Genomic DNA, 21,664 nt, shown 5'->3' on the forward strand with positions numbered 1-21,664 from the left:
GGATCTCGTTTCGAAAGGAGTTGTCTCTCAGAGCCTGTACGGTTACGGAAATTCGGATGATGCACGACGCCACGTAGTCAACATTGATAACCCGTAAGCCAACCTTCCTGGATGCTAGCTCACGTGGTTATTTTTCAAGGTCTGTGGCCAAGATGCCTTGTTTTGGTTACAGGCAGCCATCGCACTTTGGTTCAGCGCAATATCAGACTTTACTAAATAAAAGAAACAGGCTACTAGCAGGATGCACAGGCCTTCTAAGATGTTCAGCGTATTTATAACGCCTACCGAAATATACCTGCCTATTCGAGTGACACAAATACCTCAATTTGCTCTTAAATTTTATTTTATTTTGATTACTACGCTTCAGGATTCTTACGTCACGCTTTCCAGGGCGCTATTCGTCAGCCCTTGGCTATTCAGCCTCACATGTCATCGATGTATCTTTCCCATTAGACGTTTCTCCTCCTTTTGTATTCATGATCAAGCTTTGAGATTGTCACATGAGCCTCCATCTACTAACACCTCTCTATTACTTGGAAAACGTTTTCCATCATGTGATTAAGCCGCAGCTACGCGTATGTGCCAAGATACTTTAACCAACAGACGAAGCTTCGCAATCGTATTTGGTGCCATGCGGGGTCAAAATTTCGTCGAAGTCTTATGAAAACTTCGCAATTTACAGCACGAAGGAACACAGGTCATCGTACTTCGATAACAACCAATCCTGATAGACAAGAAATCACGAATAGTGCTCTTCAAGCTCACCAATTGCAAAATTTTCTACCAATTTCTCGGTTGGATGAGTCATACATGTTGATCGGCCTAAAAATCATCTGCATTGCTTGCCACCTCATCTGTTCAAACGAACAGAAAAATGAAGTATGCCATTACTTCCGTTCGGCACTCGTTCTACCGGTTCCTCGTTAACATCGTTCGCATGTATTTTGGCTCAAAGCGTAAAATTGGTTAGGAGCACGCTCACTGTGCTATTGAAATTTTTGCAACTGGTGTGGCTAAAGAGCTTCACGTGCACGTTCACAGCCTACAGATAAGATATACGGAAACGGTAGATTTTCAGAAGAAATGACGCTTAACGACACAACGTCAAACATTTACAGACAGAAAAGAAAATGCCAGAAAATCACATTCAAAGCTCGATACATGGCGATCATTTCACTGTCAAAAACACAGGAGTTGCATCGGGAGTTTTGTCAAAGAGTTCGTATACATCACTATTGGCACAAACATCACATCACTGATTTACGCCACAATTCCGAAGACTGCATACGGATAATACTTAGCTGGGTGGGAGCCTCTGTCACACCTAAAGCTCGAACCTCATCACATTCTCATCAAAATAGTTTAGGGAAAAGTGTCCTTGTTTGTTGTTGTACCACCTTCAATGCATTTCACTCGCCTTGTGAGCTGCGGTAGAACATGTAAGATATAAATCTTTTATCAGAACAACGTTTAGGTGACCTCACAATTTCTCGGTGCCCGAATGATTCCGTCTCAGGGCTGTTGGCGAGTACTTTCTTCCTAAATGCTTCTTTCTACACCCCTTTACCCTTCCAGCAGCAAACCAAACGCTTTTCGCGTTAACATCCCTGTCTTCACTCTCTTCTTTTATAATGCCAGTGCGATTCTGATTGCTTACCTTCCCATTGTATTTTTGTTTTGATTTATTGATACTGCGATCTTTTTTTTTTTCAAGGCCTTAGCCGGGTAGTGACTATTGACGAGTTTGTCATGCTTTGTATTCATACTGCGAATATACTCGTACAGACTTTTATGACACCAAGAAATGTTTTATCGATTTAGGAACCGAATCATCTTTCGAACTCGATTTGGAAACTTAAGATTCCAGTTAGTTCCAGGGATTGGACACCACCATGATAGTCCACCTCGTGGTGTCCAAGTAGCTATCACGTTTTCCAGCTGTGCACGAAGTCACTAATTCGTGTCCAGGTGGCGGAGCCCGGATTTCATTTGAGGATGAATGCAAATCAAATCTCGAATACGTAGGTTCACATGCTCGTCTGCGAGTGGCAGGTGGTCAAAACTTTTTCCAGAGACCTTGCCGGTGACACCAGTGACGACATCAGTGTTGCTTTGGTATGAAAAACCCAAGCATTCAATCAATCGATCAATTATTCACCTTCCTTCTATATTTAGAACACGAGCTGTGGTTCGGGTTTAAGTGCGACTGGGCAAAGCAATGAGGTCAGAGAAATAAAAATAAAAAGAGAGACAAAGCACTTCGCGTAGGCACGTTGTGAAAGCGTTGTCGGTTTCGTTTGGCATCAGTATGTGCAGCAACTCCTGCAAAAGGCTTCTCAAGCTGGCATTGTACACATCCGCCAATGAAGCAGCACTTATTCCCAGGTGTCCAACGAACAAACAGTGTTGGATGTCAGCCATCGGCAGTGGAATAGCCAAGTTTTGAGATACCGACTGGACGAGAGTCCCTAATTCCTCGGCGCAACTGGTGTTTTCCTTCCCGTCATTCTTCTTAACTACGACAAATGTGGTACGATGAGTTGGAGGGTGCGTAGCTGAGGTTTTAATTACCCTGATTTCACTCAGAATGAAAAGTATTTAAAAAGCCCATGACTGCAATGGCTTTGTCTCAAAATTCATAAGATGAATCGTCATTGATAAGTATAGTTTCATGGAGGCTGTATGGGTGAAGAATTAGGTGCTGGCGCTTTCTAGGGCTTCCATGGACAAAAGCTCGTGGTCGTAACTTCTTTACGTTGCTTGCACATGCGGACAAGAAATCATTCGGAAACAAAAGCGAAGCGGGTGATTATACACGAGCAGAAGACTGCGCTTAATGGGCGTGGTAGAAAAATGCCAACGTTAGTTATTTGGTAAGGTTAGTTCTTCGAGTATTGGTCATGCATATATTGCACAAATGGAACGGTTATACGGCTAGGCTAGGAGCTTCCTCAATGTATGACCCTAGGAAATGTGACTGCGGGCACCAGTTCTGCTAAGCCCTGAAGAATGTAACGTCAGATTCATTTAGAAAAGTACGTAATACCTTTCATTCTACCTCTATATGAGGATAAGTACGATAAATGGTATGCTTGTTAGGGGGGAGATCGCGTTGCTGGCATTAAATAAAGGGTGTAAATAACTTCGACAAGCGCAGAAGTATTGGCGAACGAAAACAAAACATTGCGAAAATGAGGCTAAGCCATGTTCAGCACTAAGCTACATACACATGTGAAGAGAAATCTTTCGCGGATAATTGCATTTAGTTGTCTTTTCGGACATACGTTCGTACCAAATTCCTAAGCTAACACGAGCACTTGAATGTTCGTACTAAAGCCAATGCTCCAAACACAGCTTTCCTGGCTGATGAGATTCGTCCAGCCTGTGTGCTCAAATGAGTCATACGTTAAACCGGTAGAATGGTTCTGCATTAAAACTGCCACCTCTGATTGGCCTCTCATCGTCTACATTTACTACCGCTCTATCTCGCCTTCGACATATCATGGGTAACTAGCTCCGGCGTCGAGACGAATCTCAAGATTGGTCCGTGCTGCGTCATCGGACATCCATTAGGAATACGGCTTTTCATTCCTTACGCGCACTGGTAAATTTTGTTATGCCTGCGTCAGACGACGTCTAAGTGGAAATTCAAGTGTTCGGACAGAGTAAGCAACGTCAGAAATGCTGAAATTCATTTCGACAAGGTGCAACAGCCCTAAGGAACAGAAGCTGACTAGACAGTGGTCTCAAGTCTGTTCTCGTTCCAAATTGGACAGTTCATAATCTTGAGCACAAGCGCAGTGCGAGGGTCCTCTGGTTTAGAATGTTCCGGACACGAGAGGGCACTAGGGCAAACAGGACGTGTCAGTGTTCGTGAAAAGTCACTGCTGGATCCCACGTCAGGGTTGCGTCGCAGTCATCGCGCGATCTGTTATACCATGCTGGTGGTAGGGTGCTTGCTCTTCGTTTACGCTGAGCTTCGTACGTTGCGATCACAAGAAACTTGTAACGTCGACTTTCTCGAGTGAAAGTCCATCACAGTGTGATTGCTCGGAACAAAGTAGATGCATGCGATTACCTTGTCATCCGCCACGCTCAAACAATTACCGTGGTCAGACCTGGTAAAAGGCGTAGACTTGGGCGGCGAGTTACTCTAACCACCCCATAGTTTATGTTAGTCATGTCATCGGGAAACATGAGTTAAGGATCCCAGCCTGCTCCAGATCACTGGGCCGAAAAGTGCCGCATATAGAACTTTAGCGCCCTAATCGACTGCAGAGACCAGCCATCTTGGCGATGCACAGCCGCCATTCTTCATGAATTGAGCCTTCTTTTTCCCTCTGGCTTTCCATAGGCTGCGGATTCGAACCGACGACGCCGGTACAAGCTGAATGCTTGCTCTGACCGTCTTTGGTAGACTATTGTATTGCAGGGGGCGCAACAGTTCCTACCTCTTGTGCGACCTACGGTCTCCTGAGTTCAAGGTTTTGCTATGACCTCGTTTTTAGCGAGCTAGGAGTCTCCTGAAGCCGGACAGTAGTCCATCGGTGTTTGTCCTGGGCAAAGCACTCCGGCGCTAACCACACAAATGCAGGTGTTCGTTTCATTGCGAATTTATGTAGTTTTGAAGAACTGAGCTGGCAGCGAAACATCGCAGTCACTGGCACTGCAGACAACCGCAAGTCCTGAACTTTAGTTCACGCAAAGGACCACTAGCGACGACCTCCACGTAGCTATGACACCGCACAGCTGTTCCTCTTGAGCAGCGTCTTGTCCTTGATGGTCGGACTGGTCGGGTAGACGGGTAGCGAGCGACGCCTCTTGTTCACGGCGGCCGGGTTCAGGTCGTACGGGATCTTGGCCTGGACCAGGAGTTCCTTGAAGATTCCCAACACGTTGATGTTCTCCTTGGCAGAGGACTCGATGAACCCGTGCTCCCAGTCGATGGAGATGATGGTCTCGGCCACCTCTCGCCTGACGCGGCGCATCGCAGCAGGCAGGTCACACTTATTGCCAACCACGACCACGGGGGCCTTGGCAGACCGCAGCTCGACGATCTGGTCGTGGATGCGGCGCGCCTCTTCGAACGACTCCGGGTCGTCGATGGCGTAGACGAGCACAAATGCGTCGGCCGTGGTTATGGCCAGCCGCCTCATGGCAGGGAACGGGTAACTGCCACTCGTATCCACGATGTCTAGCGTGAGCGAGGCACCGTTCAGCTCGTATTCTCCCGTGTGGAACTGCGTGAAGGAGAAAGAAGAAATCAAGAGAAGAAGTGAAGCTTGGCTCAAACTGACCTTTTCATGCAGGTTACTCGTAATTTAGAACACGGAGCTTTAAAGAGTCAGTCATAATATAAACAATCAGTTCTTCAAAAATTCCACGCATCTATAAAAGTTTTAAAAATAATACTTGGTATTGCACAAGACGAAGTAATTTATTAAAACCCCATGGGATGCGAAAATGAATTTTGCAGTAACTATCACACTTGGACGACGTCAACGCTTTCTTAGACAGCAATTTCTTTTCCCGAAGAGTCCGTAACGCTAATTCTGTGTAGCATTCGGCTACACAAAATTAGTGACAATGTTGTGTAGTGACAATTAGTGGCAGTTTGTCTGTGTAGAGTGAATTAGTGACAATTAGTGGCAATTTTGTAGTCGATCCTTCATCACAAACTCACCTAAGCTTTTATTTTAGCAGGCTTCACAAACCATTCAGCCACTTTCACCGCATTGCACAGTCTCGGGAAGACAATTGAATAAATGGCGGTGAGTGCAGGATGGTGGTGACACCAGTTAAACACGTACTGAACTATTTTCAATCTTCACAACGTGCTTGGTATCATTTAGTGGCGGCATTGCCACACGCAATGTTATTTTTATCTCACTCTGGAGCTGTGATTCAATGCTGAAGTTGTGATACGTGACGGCTAAATGATGGAAATAACACTGGGCAGTAAGAAGCTGCGTCATGAAGTAAGCACTGGCGTTCAACAGTAAAAAGGAACAGTTAGATTCAAGCATCCAAACCACACGGCCCACAGCTTAAGCCTTACACCCTAACCGAAGGCATTTGAGTGACGCGATAGAAGGAAAGAGAAAGGCAGAAGGCAGAGAGGTTAACCAGGGACGCGATAAGTGTTAAAGGCATACAATGGAAGAACACTGAGTTCAACTATCATAATAAATAACTTCTATCATCGTAAATGGATTACGAAGAGAAGGCCTTTCAAGACAGAATGAACTCAAATCGAAAGACGGAAGGCGAATGCATTATGAAGTTGCCGCAAACAGGTCCCCGTGAGGCCACTAAATTTGGTTGTGTCTGCTAGGGCATAGTTAACTTCTTAACACTAAGGTATGATCATGTTGTAATATAAAGCAACAGAAAGCTGAACTAAGTTTCCGAAACTATTGCTGCCCTATAATGACACAAGAGCAAATATTTTGACAGTTCGTGATATCATGTCCACGTGCCATGTGCTCAGAACTCGGCCCGAACTTCATAAAGAGAAGAAAAACAAAACTAATCAAAACAAATAAGGAAAGAGAGAGAGAAATAAAAGCTTGGCCGTCATATTCCCCACTACTAATCAAGCCTATTAACGGGAATTAAGTTTTGAACGGATACTTTGCAAGTGGAAATAGTTGTAATGCTGCTTCTTGGTTTACGCTCAAGTTCATGTCTGGTGTTATATCTCCCCTGCAGTTGTTAAATTATACAGCGTCCTGGAGCGCTGTAGATACCTGCAAATGTATGCCTGCGATTCATTCGGCGTACGCCTACGCTCACTCTCAAAACCAGTATCCAGTCAAAGCACAGCGAGCCTTCAAAGCGAACATGGTGATTTAGTAGCATGATTCACGTCGTGCCGATGTGTCGGTCGGCCGACGTTTGGCGGTTTCTCGTCCATACTACGTAGCCCGGCGACAGCTGTGCCCTCTCAGCGCGCTCTGATAAACGGCGCGTCTGTTGCGTCATTACAAGGCAGGCAGGCCGCGACTGGCATCAAAACATCTCATCTCGGACTGTGTTTCGCTTCGAAAGAGACAGGTCGAATGATCGTAACGCGTGACAAAATAGATACATACGCATCACCTGCGACAGCGTGGGCAGGTTTGGGGGCGATGGGGTAAATACACGAATGGGAGTGAACTGAAAGCTTGACGCGGACGAAACGTGACTCGCTGTTTACTTGTATTCATACTGTACGTACGTGTTATGTAATTTGTTAGGATATATTCTTATATGCTTTTAGGTTTGATATGTTCCACTCACTTTTGCATGCGTATGTAATAAACTTTACAGTTCTGTATGGGCTATCGCCAGCCTTATACCCGCCTCGTCTCGGTGTTACGGGGCGTCCGTCATAATATATACGTCCGTGCGTCATATATATATATATATATACATATCCCTGCCCTGGCGGCCGCATTTCGATGGAGGCGAAATGCAAAAACGCCCGTGTGCTTGCGTTGTAGAGCACGTTAAAGAACCCCAGGTGGTCAAAATTAATCCGGAGCCCTCCACTACGGCGTGCCTCGTAATCAGAACTGATTTTGGCACGCAAGACTCCGAAAGCAGAAAGAAGAATATATACACATAAGAAATGAAACAGAAACGACGTTGTTCTGCGTTGAAAATGAAAAAGAAGTACGAACGGCGACGCCACGTAAATTATGAAAGGTATTGCTAATTATGCTTTGCTACTATGGAATCCCAGGCTCTGCATGAATCCCTGAACTATGAGAGAATGGGAGCCAATTTTGATTAAAGGCGACGCTTATTCAAGTCACCGTAATATAAAGCCCCGGCAGTTAAACATCATCCATTCGTCGACGACGTCGTTTATATTAGTGCACTGGACTCACGTTCCATGGATAAGAGAGGCCCTACTAAAACAGTGCTCCGAAATAATTGTGAGCACTTTTGCATATTTGTCTCTCTGAAGCACAGTAAAGGAGCTCGTTTGTTGTTATACTTGCGCAAAAAAGTTCTGTCTGTGTTTGTATTGGTCGTCAATCGTCGTCTGAAGCTCTTGCGCGTGATATTGGCCTCAGAGATGCGTGATCAAAACCCTTATTTGTTTTACGAAACTATGCATAGACACTGAACTTGCGAATGCCAATTTGTCTGAAATGACTTGTACGTTGTGTCGCACCACGCGAAAACACTTTTACAAAATGATAAAATGATTCAAATGTGAGCGCCCAGATCTCTGAGGCAATAACCGTCAATAGGCGAGCGCAGGCTAGGTGGCACTAAATACCGCGTACCAACTTGTTCACCAAAGCCCATGACAATTATGCACCGCTAGCGGAACATGGAGCACGGGCCCCTAAAGTGGCAATTAATGAGCGGGAGGACGTACGTCAGCGGGCACCGTGTGCAGCTCAGACCTTAACGGATAATCGAATGTGTCTCCAGTCGCAATTTTATGCGAATAGCCTTTACACTGTTGTATTTATCTCCCACCGAAATCCGTGAGCCGCATCGGTGTACGGAACCCATGACCTCGTGCTCGAAAGAACGCCGCAGTAATTTAGCCATACCGTGGGGAAGGGTTGACAGTAAAATGTGACACCTCACAAACTACACCAATGAAAAGAAAAAAAAAACACACACACGTTTTGCGTCCATCCATCCACGCGGAGACAAGCGACAATTCTTTCAGCCTAACAGATGAGAAAGCTGCCAGGTCGTCCGTAGTGTGGGGCCGATTCTTGGAATTACATACGCAGTTCTCGTCGCAATCGCTTTCACCCAATAGCGATGAAGCCATAATTAGCCCGCGGCTATTATTCGGAAGGAGGCGATGTAGGCACCGTCTGGACTTTCGCAACTGAACGTCATTGACACCCTGCCGCTGACGGCAGTCCGTTCCGCGAAGGCAAACCCTGCAGCCATCGACGCCTCGTCTATATATATATATATATATATATATGAACGAGAAGAAAGGGAACTGAGGGGCCCGATTTTGATTAATGACATTACACGTGGCCAACAAAGTACACCGAAGGACCACATAGGGGAACTTACTTGTACTTACTAACTGAATTCAAGAAATGATGAATTAATGTAAATGAATGGATGAAAAAACAACTGGCTGCAGGTGGAGAACGATCCCACGTCTTCGCCTTACGCGTGCGATGCTCTTACCGTTGAGCTACCACGGCGCCGTTTTCCCATCCACTTTCTGGGGTATTTATGTACTACATCTAACCCTGTGAGTGCTAGCCAGCGCCACCATATATATATATATATATATATATATATATATATATATATATATATGCGTGTGTGTGTGTGTGTGTGCAGATGAGAACTTTTTCTTTGATCCTATTTAGGCATCCATTTACTCGTCTATCTCTGCAGTCATTCGGCTGGAAATCGGTCTGTGCCATTGCATCACGGGACCTTTTCTACGTATTCGTCTATCTTTGCCGACTACACGAGGTAGAACGTGTGATCTTTCGAAATCTTCAGATTCCTAAAGCCATATTTAATTAGCTTCCTTTTTTGTTTTTCGTTTTCTTAGCTTCTTTGGGCAAAAACGCGCCCTTGATATTTTTAGTTCGTCTCCCAGGGTCTTCAACACATTCTTCAATCTCGCCGGTTAGACCTGGGAAAAGTGGAAGCTTTCGGCCTTTCGTGATTGTGAGAGCGATATCCAGTTATCTTCCGGCCCCCTTTGTCTTCCGATCTACACTCAGTCTTCTTGCATTTGTTCTTGTCCTTTTCGATTTTTCAGCAAAATGAAGATGCTCTCCGCAATGTAAGCTCACGTCATTAGACACGCGATCGCTCTCTACACAACTGTATTTTTTTTTTCAAACTACGATAAAAAAAAAGAAAGTCTGGCTCGGTCGCCTGCGAAAAGCAAATAAAAAACTCGGCTAACAAGGCGTGCACCAGAGGCTCGCGACGTTCGCCTTGCGTGAATGCCCATTACAGAGGCGTTGTCGGCCCAAGTTTCTAAATACCAAAGTACAAAAGGCAATGCAACAGCGAAGTTTAACATTCTTTGAACGTGCCATTGAAGGCGGTCTAGGTTCGTCCGCTCTAACCATCGTGCGACCCTGACCGGTATCTTATTGAAGCCTGTTCACGGACCTTCATTTGTTATTCAGCTATCGCAACGCCTAAGCCCGGGCTCTTTTCATTATTCATTCATATCACAGATGCGCTCAGGAAACTGCTTATTTCGTTTCATTTACCATTTTGCTCGTCCAAGCGGCGCAGATTATGCCATGGTAATTTCGATAATCCTTGACAAGAACAGAAATGAATCAAATACAAAGGTATCCAGCTTAGCCATCGTGTTTCGAGGTGATACATCCTCTTGCTTGGCTAGAGAACCAAAACAAAAGGCACGTAAAGAAATATAAATAACGAAAATCCTGTCATATTTTTTTTCGTACACGAAAAGAAGACAACGAAGTCCATGAAAGAAAAAAAAAATTGCATGCCTTATTGTTTCGCGGGAAGGATTTACATAAAGATGGTCCGTGTTGTTGAGCGATAGTGTCACCATACTACGGTTCCGGATTCCGTGGGCCCAACCGTTGCGCCCTACTGATGTTTATTGCCGAAACCGGCGTGAATTTGTATGTATAATCACTTAGGGCCCTTGCGCAAACACGAAAGAACAAAAACAACCAATATATCAGTATATGTGGTCGGTGCACTTATTTCAGATAAATTGGCCCAAGGCACAATTACCGAATCCAGTAGTAACCCGGCAAAAAGGTTTGCAAACTGAAAGCAGCCCCCAGAAAAAAAATAAAAAAAACGTTGCCTCTTCGAATGGACCCTCAATAGTTTAATTTCGCTGTACTTCATGAAATCCAGCTCTTCTAGCAAGGTATATGCTCACTGAAATGTAATTTCCACTCAACGTATCTCTAGCCCTAAGGTCGTTTATTACGTAACTTCGCACCATACAGCCTATGTACGCGACTGATATAAAGTGCGAGGGAGCACACGGAGTGAGAATTATTTGTTCCTGGGCGCTTATGAAAGTGAACCTTACCAAAGAATTGCCTCGCCTAATCAAACCAAACGAAACTTAGATGTAGCACTGCCTTAGTCCCATGAGAACGAAGAGGGTCAAACACCGTAGAAGCTTTAGAATGCTCGACATAACAAAACTTCACTGAGAGAACCTAAAGTCACTTCCAGCGAAAAAAAGAAATGTACGGTAAATTCTGCCACCTGCTGCCATAGCTCAAAGGCTGGATGGTCCTATTGCTTACTCTTTCCGTTCTATAATTCATGGCGGTAACACGTTGTCTAATAATGGCTTTCCAGCTATTACACCTACCTCGTTAGGTACTTTGAAGAGACTCTATCGACTTGATTTCGCGTTCGCTGATACAGCTCTTAGAGCTTCAGACTACTTGGCCAAACGTTTTTCAGTCTTCACTAGTGAAAAATCACTGCGACCAACATTTTGACCGCTCCGCCGATGTTGTGATGCTGATCATTGGTGAACTAAAAAAAACAATTATTGCCCATCTTTGGCGAGTTACATAGAAGCGAAAATGAGGGACATGGAATAAACGTGTTCGTTTGAGTGCTGTAGCGCTTCGGCATTGAAAACTAATGAGCATCAAATGTAAGGGCTTAAAGCAAGCCATAAGGAAAGACAGAAAATACAATTTGCGTTTTCCGCCGCATTGCCTCGGTGCCCTCTCTACATAATCTCTCATTCATTTCACATCTCAAGGACATGTATGCAAATCATGAAGCTTTTGTTGGCACACTGACTTATTATTTTTTAACGCGAAAGCGTTTCGGGCCCCGTGTCGCAGAAAATCCGGCGTCGGCAACCGACGTGTGATCGCGGGTGGCGGAGAAAATCATCCAGCCACATTCGACCGCGCAGGCCCTCCACGTGGTGCAAGGTTTTGGTGAACAAAAATTTAATTTCTCACAGTGAAATCCGTCAGAAAAATGGTAAAGTACGACTTTACCGTTCGGCGTCGGATTCGCCGTCGGATTGTTTACCAATCGGCGTCGGATTGTAATTTGAATGTACGAGAAAACCTAATTGTGTTACGAGGGAACTCAAACAGAAACCCCTTTTCCACCATTTCTACCAGACCTGCGCGCGTCGGGGCAATTGCAAACAATTAATAAAATAATAAAAAAAGGTGCTAGGGCCTTCACATTTTATTATAAGACCACTTTTGTTGCCCTGGAAAAAAGTCTTTCCAGCAATGCATTTCAGTTTAAAAGTGAAGCCGACTGTAAGGGGATTGGTATAAGCTTGGTCTTTGTAAGCTGGCTCTCCCACGTGCAGTGTTGCAGTGAATGAAGCCTACTTGCCGTATGCGAACGATGCGATGTGAACGGGTCCCGATAACGCTATCGCGTTCCACTCTTAAAGGCGAAGCTTAAGCGTCCTCCAATTTTTTTCTCGTCCCAACGTTGCCCTTAGAAAAAACAGAGGTGCACACACAAACACACACTCCCTCATACTCATCATACACACAGTCACGCATGTCGCACAAACCATAGTACACTCCTCAAAGGAACACACATAATTAGTATTCAAGCCAACATGACTTCTGCATTTGAGCTTCATTGAAGTATAAGCGACAGAATCCCCACTTTAGGCGGTTACTGGTCGTTTAGGAAAATGTTGAAGGCCACCGTATTAAAGCTGATTTGGAATGAGCATTTGAGTACTAATTAACTGTTTTCCCTAATAGTAGACAATGTCATACAGCACCAGTGCCAAAATTATAATACTGCACTGCATCGACCTTATAGTAGGCGCGTCACAATATGGCCCATTCTGAACTTACGATTGATCTTACTTTTAGTGCATACTCATACAATTTGGTCTACTGCACCGCGCACCGGTCGACTGGTCATATACTCGTCTACTGGAAGCATATTGGTCCACTATAGCACGCAACTTGCGTAGGTGCACTGTATGGCACATTCTTGCCTGTACGCACGTGTGCGTACATAACTTGATGTCCTATCTACCTGGACATCTACATCCATTCCTAACCACGGCTGCAACAGAAACAAACGTGTTTCAACAGAGACACGTGTCGTCCTGTTGCCGCTCGCTACCCACCATGCCACAACAACCGGATTAAAGCGCGCCACGAGGCGTTTACATGATTCATGCGACAGCTTGCTCGGCCACTCTTCTCGATCAATATTGTTTTCCCTTCCCGCGCTGTCCTTTCATGTTAACCGTCTGTCATCCCTAAGCCTGACAGGCCGGGGCACAATCCCTTAAATTCATTTAAACACTTTCGTTCACCCTGAGCTAAGCGTTGCGCAGAGAAGTAAAACAAAAGTCACCAGCCCTTCCCCTGTCCAGAAAATGGGTTAAGCGAAGCTTGCCGTGTGTGTATCTGACCTTCGTGATGATTTTCTTTGTTTCTCTCTCTCTCTTTCTCTCTTTCTTTCTCTGTCTCTCTATTCATCTTTCTCTCTCTTTCTCTATCTCTCTCTTCTCTCTGTTTCTCTCTCTCTCTTTCTCTCTCTGTCTCTGTCTATCTTTCTTTCTCTCTATTTCTTTCCTTCTCTCTGTCTCTCTCGTTCTCCTTCTTTCTTTGTTACTCTTTCTCTTTCTTCCTCTCTTTCTTCCTTTCTCTCTTTCTTTCTTTCTCTCTTTCTTTTTTGTCCCTGGTATGTGCCATAGAGCTTGGACCCTTTCTGCAATATCGCCAGGATCGGCCCACTTTTGAGCGTGACACCGCCGCCACCACCTCCACCGCCGACACTTGTGAGCCTATAAAGCTTCGCTTAAAACGCGGGCACGTACGTTTTCCCTTGCCTCGGCTAGAGCGACGGATTCCAGCAGGCAAACTCGCTCGAGTAAAACGTCAGCGCGTTTTATCGGGGATCCCTATGTAGAGCAAGAGACCACGCGCGAGCTCTGGCACGCGACATAACTCATGCTCTACCACGCAAACACGGCGAGCAACCGGTGACCCAGTTTCTCACGCAGCTCTGCAGTCCGCTTCTGCGTTCTCTTTTCCTTCCTTCATCGGCACGTGCGGCATCATAGTTGCTGAAAACTACGATAAGGGTAGCGAACACGCACCGACGACGACGACAACAGTCCTAGCCTGCGAGTCAAGCTACGTTATAGGACAGTAAACGTAGAGGAAAGGCTAACGACATCGGCAAAGAGCGTCGTAGTACGAACGTCGCGAGAGCACTCTATTTAACCACGTCGCGGAGACGAAGCAGTTGAGTGCTTTTTTTCGCCCCCCTTCCGAGTACTCAATGAACTTGCGCGGGGTGGATATCGTAAATGCCATGCGCGGTCGCTGACGTTTCTGTGTTATTGGAAACGAAGGCAAGCGAGCGTGCGGGAGCACTTTGTGGAACACTCTAGGGGTCGAAAGGCGCACATTGAACTCGTTATTGCCGGGTGCCTTTACGTTTAATTAGACGCTATCAGCAACTCTTGTACTGCGCTACCCAGAAGCGGGTTTCGTGTTGTAATGGCCGACAGAAAGAACGACTCGTGAAAGTGAACGCTGCGAAAGCGCTAAAGTAGTGGGGAAAGTTGGAAAACCACAGAATCACTTTTATGAGCCGTCCGAGTTCCTTAATAACAGCTGGGACGTTCACTATAGGCTTGCATCCAGGCAGTTGCGTACACACCACACACCACGCACACGCAGAAAATAGTCTTACTCGCACGCACAGATGCACATGCATAGTAAATGCGTACGGACAAACAACTCGCGTCATGTGCAGTACTCACGGAATGAAACGGGACAGTAGGAGCATATCGCTGATGATGATGTTTTCTATAGGCATCCCCTTCAAAACGAGGAAGTGAAAAAATAGTTACCTAGCCTGTTTGAGCTAATCATGTATTATTACTTTATGTGCATAGCAGTCTAGCGTTTTGCCTATTCCTCTTTTATGCTTTTTTTTCTTCATTAAAGGATCTATCTCTATATTGCACAGTGACATGTCTGTAACGACACCGGCTCTGTTAGTCTCTTTCATGGGCTTGCATCCACCAATACACTAAACCTATTTTCCTCACCTCGAATTCTGACCAATTAACGTTGGCGCCGCCGGTACTTGCAGCGCCACCCGTGGCCGCACGAGGAAGCAAGGCGTGGCGTTCCGGTATGTAACGAGGATGAGAGGTGTTTCTTTAGAGCAGAATAACTGGTGTCCAGAACCCGACGTCAATGACGTGTTTCCGGCTCACGAAGTTGTTTCCGCCTCATTCTACCAGCGAAAGTGTCACCTCTTGAAGATCTGCATTTTAAATCAGGTGGCGTCACCCTATGGCTATGCATTTGGACAACACCAATTACTGCTTCCGGTTGCAGGTGAGGAGGTCTGTCGTCAGCCACAGATGCCCTCTGATGCGATTGTCACAACATCTGTTGCGATGTCGCGACTTTGCCACCGTCGCGTTTCATGCCGTGAGTACTGTAGCTCTTCGCCTTTCGTACAGTGATTCTGACACAAGCTGCAACTTTCGAGGCAACGCTCCCACTCCACGGTTTCCATTAAGAAGGGACAAGGTGACCTGAGTTGAGCGGAAGTAGTGGGTAGGTCTTTCTTTGAACGCGTCTCTACGAAAATGATAAAGGTGGAAAATGTACAATGTGTGCTTGTTCTCATTTTGCAAACACAGGTTTCGGGTTAGGTACAAATCGGTGCACGTCAATATCTGCCTATCGCGCTCGTCCCCCTCCCTCCCGCTCCCAACCCTCCGCCCTTTTCTGCTGTTATGTTTTTGCCCCTGAATATCATAGCACAATCCAAATATTATAGTAGCTATCCAAGCGAAATGATTACACTAGGCAGTTTCATTTGCCGGCTGATTATCTCACCTATAGCATATAATTGAAGGAGAAAACGGCAGCCGGCGCTCATGGCGGTAGATGAATGACCTTTAGGTCCCTGCAGCCCCATTACCGCACCATGAGCGAGCATAATTCAATAGAGCGCACGTTACTTAGCGTTCGAAACTTTCGGCGAGGTTGTCAGCAATGCTGAACCCACCTCATAAGGTCACATCGCGTTGACACAATATCATAAGTTAAGAGGCGGCCAGACAGCTCTATATTTATAGCAGTAGGCTACGTGTTCTGTGCGTGCTTTTTGAGCTACGCCCCTCGCGGGGCAAGGAAGAGAGACAGTAACGACCCAGATTCCAAGGGAATGGTCATAACATCCATCCATCCTTCTGTCGTGCACTGCGCGTGCTCGTGAGAGCAGACCATAAGAAGCCAGCCAGAGTACTCACCTCTTCGACGGTGGCGAAGTAGTCGACGGGGAACTCGTCGTACAGGAACTGGTGCACGATGGCCGTCTTGCCCACTCGTGCGGCTCCCAGTACCACCACCCGGTACTGGTCCTTGGCCGGGTGGTGGTGGTGGTTGTTGTGCGCGTCTTCGTGCGGGGGCTGGAGCGCCGACAGCGACGGTACCTGGCCCGTGCTCGGCATGGCGATTCCCGGCCGCTGGTGAGCCTGGCTACCAGTGACGAGGACGACGACGAGGTCGGCACCTGCCGGACTAGACGACTAGCCGGACACTTTTTCAGAGGTGTCCCCGCGGAGAGTTAGGTGTTCTGCGAAGAAATGCCAAAGAGAAATAGGGACCTTAACGCAGTGTTGCTACACACCAGAACTATCTGATGAAACATTCTTGATTGTCCACAACAGGAACATATTGCGCTGCGTGATACCTAAGAGACGCAGCATACGACACATGAACTGTCATTTTCTCTTCTTTTCCTTCTTAATTTCTTTTTTTATTTCGCTGTAGGACATGGAGAAATGGAGGACCTGAGGGAATGTCCACGTAAATCTCTCGAGTGCAATTACAAAATATTATTACGGGAATGGTCAAACAGTTCATTTTTGTTTGGACGTTGTGAAAAAACTTGACGGACAATATGCATAATTATCGATTAGGCAAGTTCAAGAGTAACCCAAATTCCGATTACTCCCATTACTACCATTACTCTAAAGCAATAAAGCATTGTATTAGCTTCAGCAGTTGTAGAAGTCGTTTTCAACTGCTTCGCTGGACATTCACTTTAGAAAGGCCAGGATGGCAAGTCAGTCCTTTAAGTTTTGAGCGCCTTTTCTAGCTTCGCAAGCCTACAATCCCCGTAGAAGCGGGCGTTGCGCTACTGAAGGGACACAATTTACTAATCAAGCTGAGCCTAACATTCCTCCTTTGTGTTCATATAGAAGACACCCGAGAGCAAACAACCGGTGCCAGAGATTCACGCTAGTTAAACAAGAAGCTTCACAATCACTTTCAATCATTGGCTATGCGGGAAGTGACGAATTGAATTCTTTATGTCTTCTTTTTTTTTAATTGCTTGTGACTTTCTTACGTTTCCTATAGCGAATCGTTTACCTGAACCTATTCGCTTCTCCCATCATCATCCTTCACTCATACCGAGACACAACGCCGTAAAGAAACCAGCCATAAGTTCTGTACCCATCGCAAACACCTGGAATTCACAATCCATAGGTCAATCAATAAACCGAGAAACACTGCCTCCGTAGATTGGTACAACGTAAGATTCTCACGTGGTACAACAGCGGCAGGCAGGAGAAACCCTCGCGTTCCTATGTAGCGACCCACTTTCAGCGCAGCCGGCATAAAGCAATGCCGCTTTCCCACCTGCCAAGGGCGTTGCAGTGTAGTCAGATCCGTTAGGCACCGGAAACGCCTCGAGGCTATCGTATTTCATTGACTTCGTATACGCGGTGCCGAAGGGAAGTGCTGCTCCAACAGCTGTCGAGCTGCAACGTTGGCTCGCCGAGTCATTTCGGCCGTGTTCTTTATTGAGGCTCGAATAATTCATGTATTTGTTCGTGCGCGCTTGTTCTATAGTATATGTGGGGCGTACGGGCGGTGAGAATATTCGAAACTATTGAAAAACGAATCAAATATTGCCCTCTTCGATTCGGTCTTCGAAATCGAATAGTCACTGTTCGTAAGTAAGGATGTTTTCCGAATACCTTCCGAATATTTGAGATCGTCACATGGGCGTGATGCAAGCAAGATTGGTGCAAGATTGGTGCAAGATTGATGCAAGTTTGGTGCAAGATTTGTGAAAGATTGGTGCAATATTGACGCAAGACTGGTGCAAAGGTACGATAAATGTGGTCCCCGCGCACAGGGTAGACGTAAAACATGAGAAGTTCGTTACGGAGGTCGCGCCGGCTGCGTTGCTTGGTGAGGCAGACTTTAGCGACTGTAAAGCGATCATTCGCACTCTCCGAAAAAGGTTTGCGCGTGCGAAGAAGCTGCGTATCTTTTCATAGGGCTCATTTTTTTGTCGGGGGGGGTTTCGATAAACAACGCTTCATAACGTGGAAGGTTGGAACAGCAGCATGCTACCGTTGCGGTCATACTGGGATGTGAAAAAAACGTTATAATAATGGTGAAAGTGGGCCTGCTGATTATTTCGAAACTATGACAAAATATTCGATATTCGCTTTCACTCGATGCGGCGTCTTGCACAATTCGATTCGTATTCGATTCGGTCTCAAAAATCACTATTCCCACACCCTGACAAGAGTGGTGTATATGTAAGCTCCAGCAAAAGCATCGGGCGAAGGAGATCACAGAGGCCTGATTAACCGCGGGTACCTGAGAAACTCTGACCGTCACTGGGTGGCGCTGGCGCCCTCCTCAATGTCCCCGTTCTAAGTAGACGATTGGGCGATCGATCATATTTCTTTATTCTGTCACCTTTTCTCATAAAAAAACATGTTAAGAGCATGGTTTACACAACTTAGCATAAATGTTTTCTTGGGGATGTTCTCTGGTGGCCTCCTCACTCGGACGGTGCCACATATAGGGATGGGCACTCAGTCCTGTACGAATTGTGCCTTACTTCAAGGTGATTTTCGTAATAAAATGTCGGTATATTACGTCATTCGTCATTCCTTTGATTGTTGCCGGAAATATCAGTTTTCTCAAGCAATATTGATGCGTCTTGCTTCATCCCATGCGACTCTTGGTCAATCCCCCATGGTTGGTATAGAAAATCACTGAAGGAAAGCGAGCCCACAATGTCTTACAAGCAAACATTAATCCACGGTCTGTTCTTGTTCGACGAACAGGGCTGCAGAATAACCTTAAGGATGCTGTAAGCCGCGCACTTTCTCGTTTTGAGCGCCGGCACTGACCTTCCATTGAGCAAGATGCGGCAGCCATACAATATAGGTCGCCACCTTCACCATGGCTGTACGATCGCAAGTGTCAACCTTCCGAGCTTAGTTTACGCTAGGCGCATGAATACGAAAGGAAGTAAGAGCGTTTTAACCACATACAACCTACTCTTCTATTCAATCCAGGAAGCTTCTGTGGCGCTGCATACGATTAAATCTTGTACTTTGTGCGTCAATTGTGACCCGAGCGTGATTTTGTTCCCTGCCTCCGCAAGAAGGTCATATAGCTGAGCGCTAACTGTGCACGCGTTATTTTGTCTTCTCGCTCTAAGTCGACGATTAGCATGGTTTTTTTGGATTATCGATATCATGTCGTTCGGTGAATATATTTCTGGGTTATATCGTCTTAGGCACCGCTTGACTGCTAAATGAAATATAATATCAGCATTCTGTCGTAGATTACATTTGCGATACGGCACTGAGACTTAGACTACGTTCCTACGCATATGGTGTCTGTTGAACTTGTCCGATGAACGACTTTTCTTGCTTTTTTTTTTTCATTTTTCATGTGAAATTTAAGAAACGTAGCACTTAGGGCAGTCAGCTGTTACACTTAACTCCAGGCGGGAACAGCGCTAAGTGTGAGGATAAAGACGCATTAAAGACAACACATTGCGCTGGCATCGTTTTTTATGTTTCTTTGTCTTTGTACTTAGCATTGTTCCAGCGTTAATATGAATAACCAACTTGCCGCTGCCTTCACGTTACGGGACGTGCATGTAAGAGTTGTAGACATAAAGAGATGTGCATATTACGGGACGTGCTTCACTATAGACACGCTATCTACTGAGTTCGTTATAAACAATATGCACCAACGAAGAACAACGAAACAAAGTTTTGCTTTGAACGTGTTCTCGTTCTTTTGCGCAATGTTTATAATGAATCCTTTCCGAGTTATCCAAATTGCCGCCGCTGAGTCATCGCGCCTCCATTTCGACTTTTCAATTTGCGCGCAGTTTTGCGAGCCATACCGATTCAGAGAGTGGTGACACGTCCTCGCGCGTATTTCAGAAGACACAGCAAGTAACACTACAGCGGATGAAGAGGCCTTCGTGAGAAAACGTCAGCAAGTTGTCTACGAAGCGACAGCGCTATTATTAGCGGAGCTAGCAAGCAAGCAACCAAGCAAGCAAGATCGTGGTTTGCGCTGTGACAGCACTCTACTGCCGGTGACAGTAAATGAGTTCAAGCCGGGCGGAATCACTCGTGTCGTCTGATCCTACGGATAAGGACGAAATGAAAGTTTCAGATTGTATATAAAAAAAGGTCTTCATAACAGCGTGAAAAACAACTTCGAACAAAACAAAACAAGTTGCCAATTTTTTAGGCATTCTTAATGCGGCACCTAAGCTGCATAAAAGGCGGTCTCGTATTTGACCTATGTTGGGCCAATATGACACCGCAATAACTCCGCGCTGTCCATGCATATAATAGCACAACGACCATACCCTAGTCATCGGTGGCCATACATGGCCATACATTGTACTGCCCCTACAATGGTCAGTACAATGCCATACATTAGCCTCAATAATGCCTAAACAACGTGGTCGCATATAGGACAACCGTGAATGGTACGTAGCTTCCTCACTTAGCAACCAACTCAACCAAGAAGCATGTCTCCACGAGTCTCCATGAGTCTGTTCTCCATGCATTACCGGCAATACATTGCCGGTACGTCGTCCACACGACGACCATATATTGAATATTATCGGCTTCACTAACATTGGACCAACATTGGTCTCTTCTGCCATAGCTGCTCAAGTATGGTCTCTGTATTCTGCACACATCCGGTTATATGCATGACGCTCGTTTATGCTAGACTCAAATTAGCCGCACAATTCTACACCAAGGTATTCTCTATCTCACACAGGCAGCTGTCACCGCGGGTCTCGTTAAAACGCCAAATGCTCTAAAAATTAAAAAAAAATACAACGATGAGCGCTGCGAGAGCCGTAACACCTGTTCGCGCGTGCACACAACGCTTGGAAGAGGCATCGGTGTGGTTGGCACAGTGCGCAAACCCTGCGCTCAGCTGCTGTTTGGAGTGCGGCGGATTTGGTCCCAGCTTCTGCCACAAAGTATAGTGCTTCTTTCGCCACAAAAACGGGAAACAACAGACTCGCCCACTACGTTTCGCAGAGTTGTCTATAATGGATAGATAGACTCCCGCATGTCCGAATTGATATTCATCTGTAAGCTCCCTTCAAGGAACTACGGCCACCGAACGAATTCACTTCAACGTTCCCGTCAGAATTCGCGTTCTCTTATTTCATTCATGAATCGGTTGCTGTGGACCGACCCAACGCGGCAAATTCCTTGGCTATACTCCACTTATACGTGTTTCTTAGCAAAATTAAACTTAAATCAATGAATAAAACATCAAGCATTCGGTCCTAGAGGAAATCATATTAACGATGACACGAGAGAGAGAGAGAGAGACAGAGATTT

At 45.8% G+C, this 21,664-nt stretch overlaps 1 protein-coding gene across 2 annotated transcripts in view; it reads right to left on the minus strand.

Annotated features, from left to right (window-relative positions):
* Positions 1 to 325: 325 nt before the first annotated feature.
* Positions 326 to 21,664, minus strand: part of LOC119453396 (GTP-binding protein Rhes) — an 81,468-nt gene continuing 60,129 nt past the window's right edge. For both annotated transcript variants that reach the window (XM_049667841.1, XM_037715437.2), the window contains exons 2-3: positions 16,262 to 16,587; positions 326 to 5,240 (exon numbers count right to left, since the gene is read on the minus strand). In XM_049667841.1, coding sequence (XP_049523798.1) covers positions 4,734 to 5,240; positions 16,262 to 16,462 — 708 coding nt within the window. In that variant the 5' untranslated portion in view covers positions 16,463 to 16,587 and the 3' untranslated portion in view covers positions 326 to 4,733. The remainder of the gene's footprint in view (positions 5,241 to 16,261; positions 16,588 to 21,664) is intronic.

This window comes from Dermacentor silvarum, chromosome 5, assembly GCF_013339745.2.
Source record: "Dermacentor silvarum isolate Dsil-2018 chromosome 5, BIME_Dsil_1.4, whole genome shotgun sequence".
NCBI lineage: Eukaryota > Metazoa > Arthropoda > Arachnida > Ixodida > Ixodidae > Dermacentor > Dermacentor silvarum.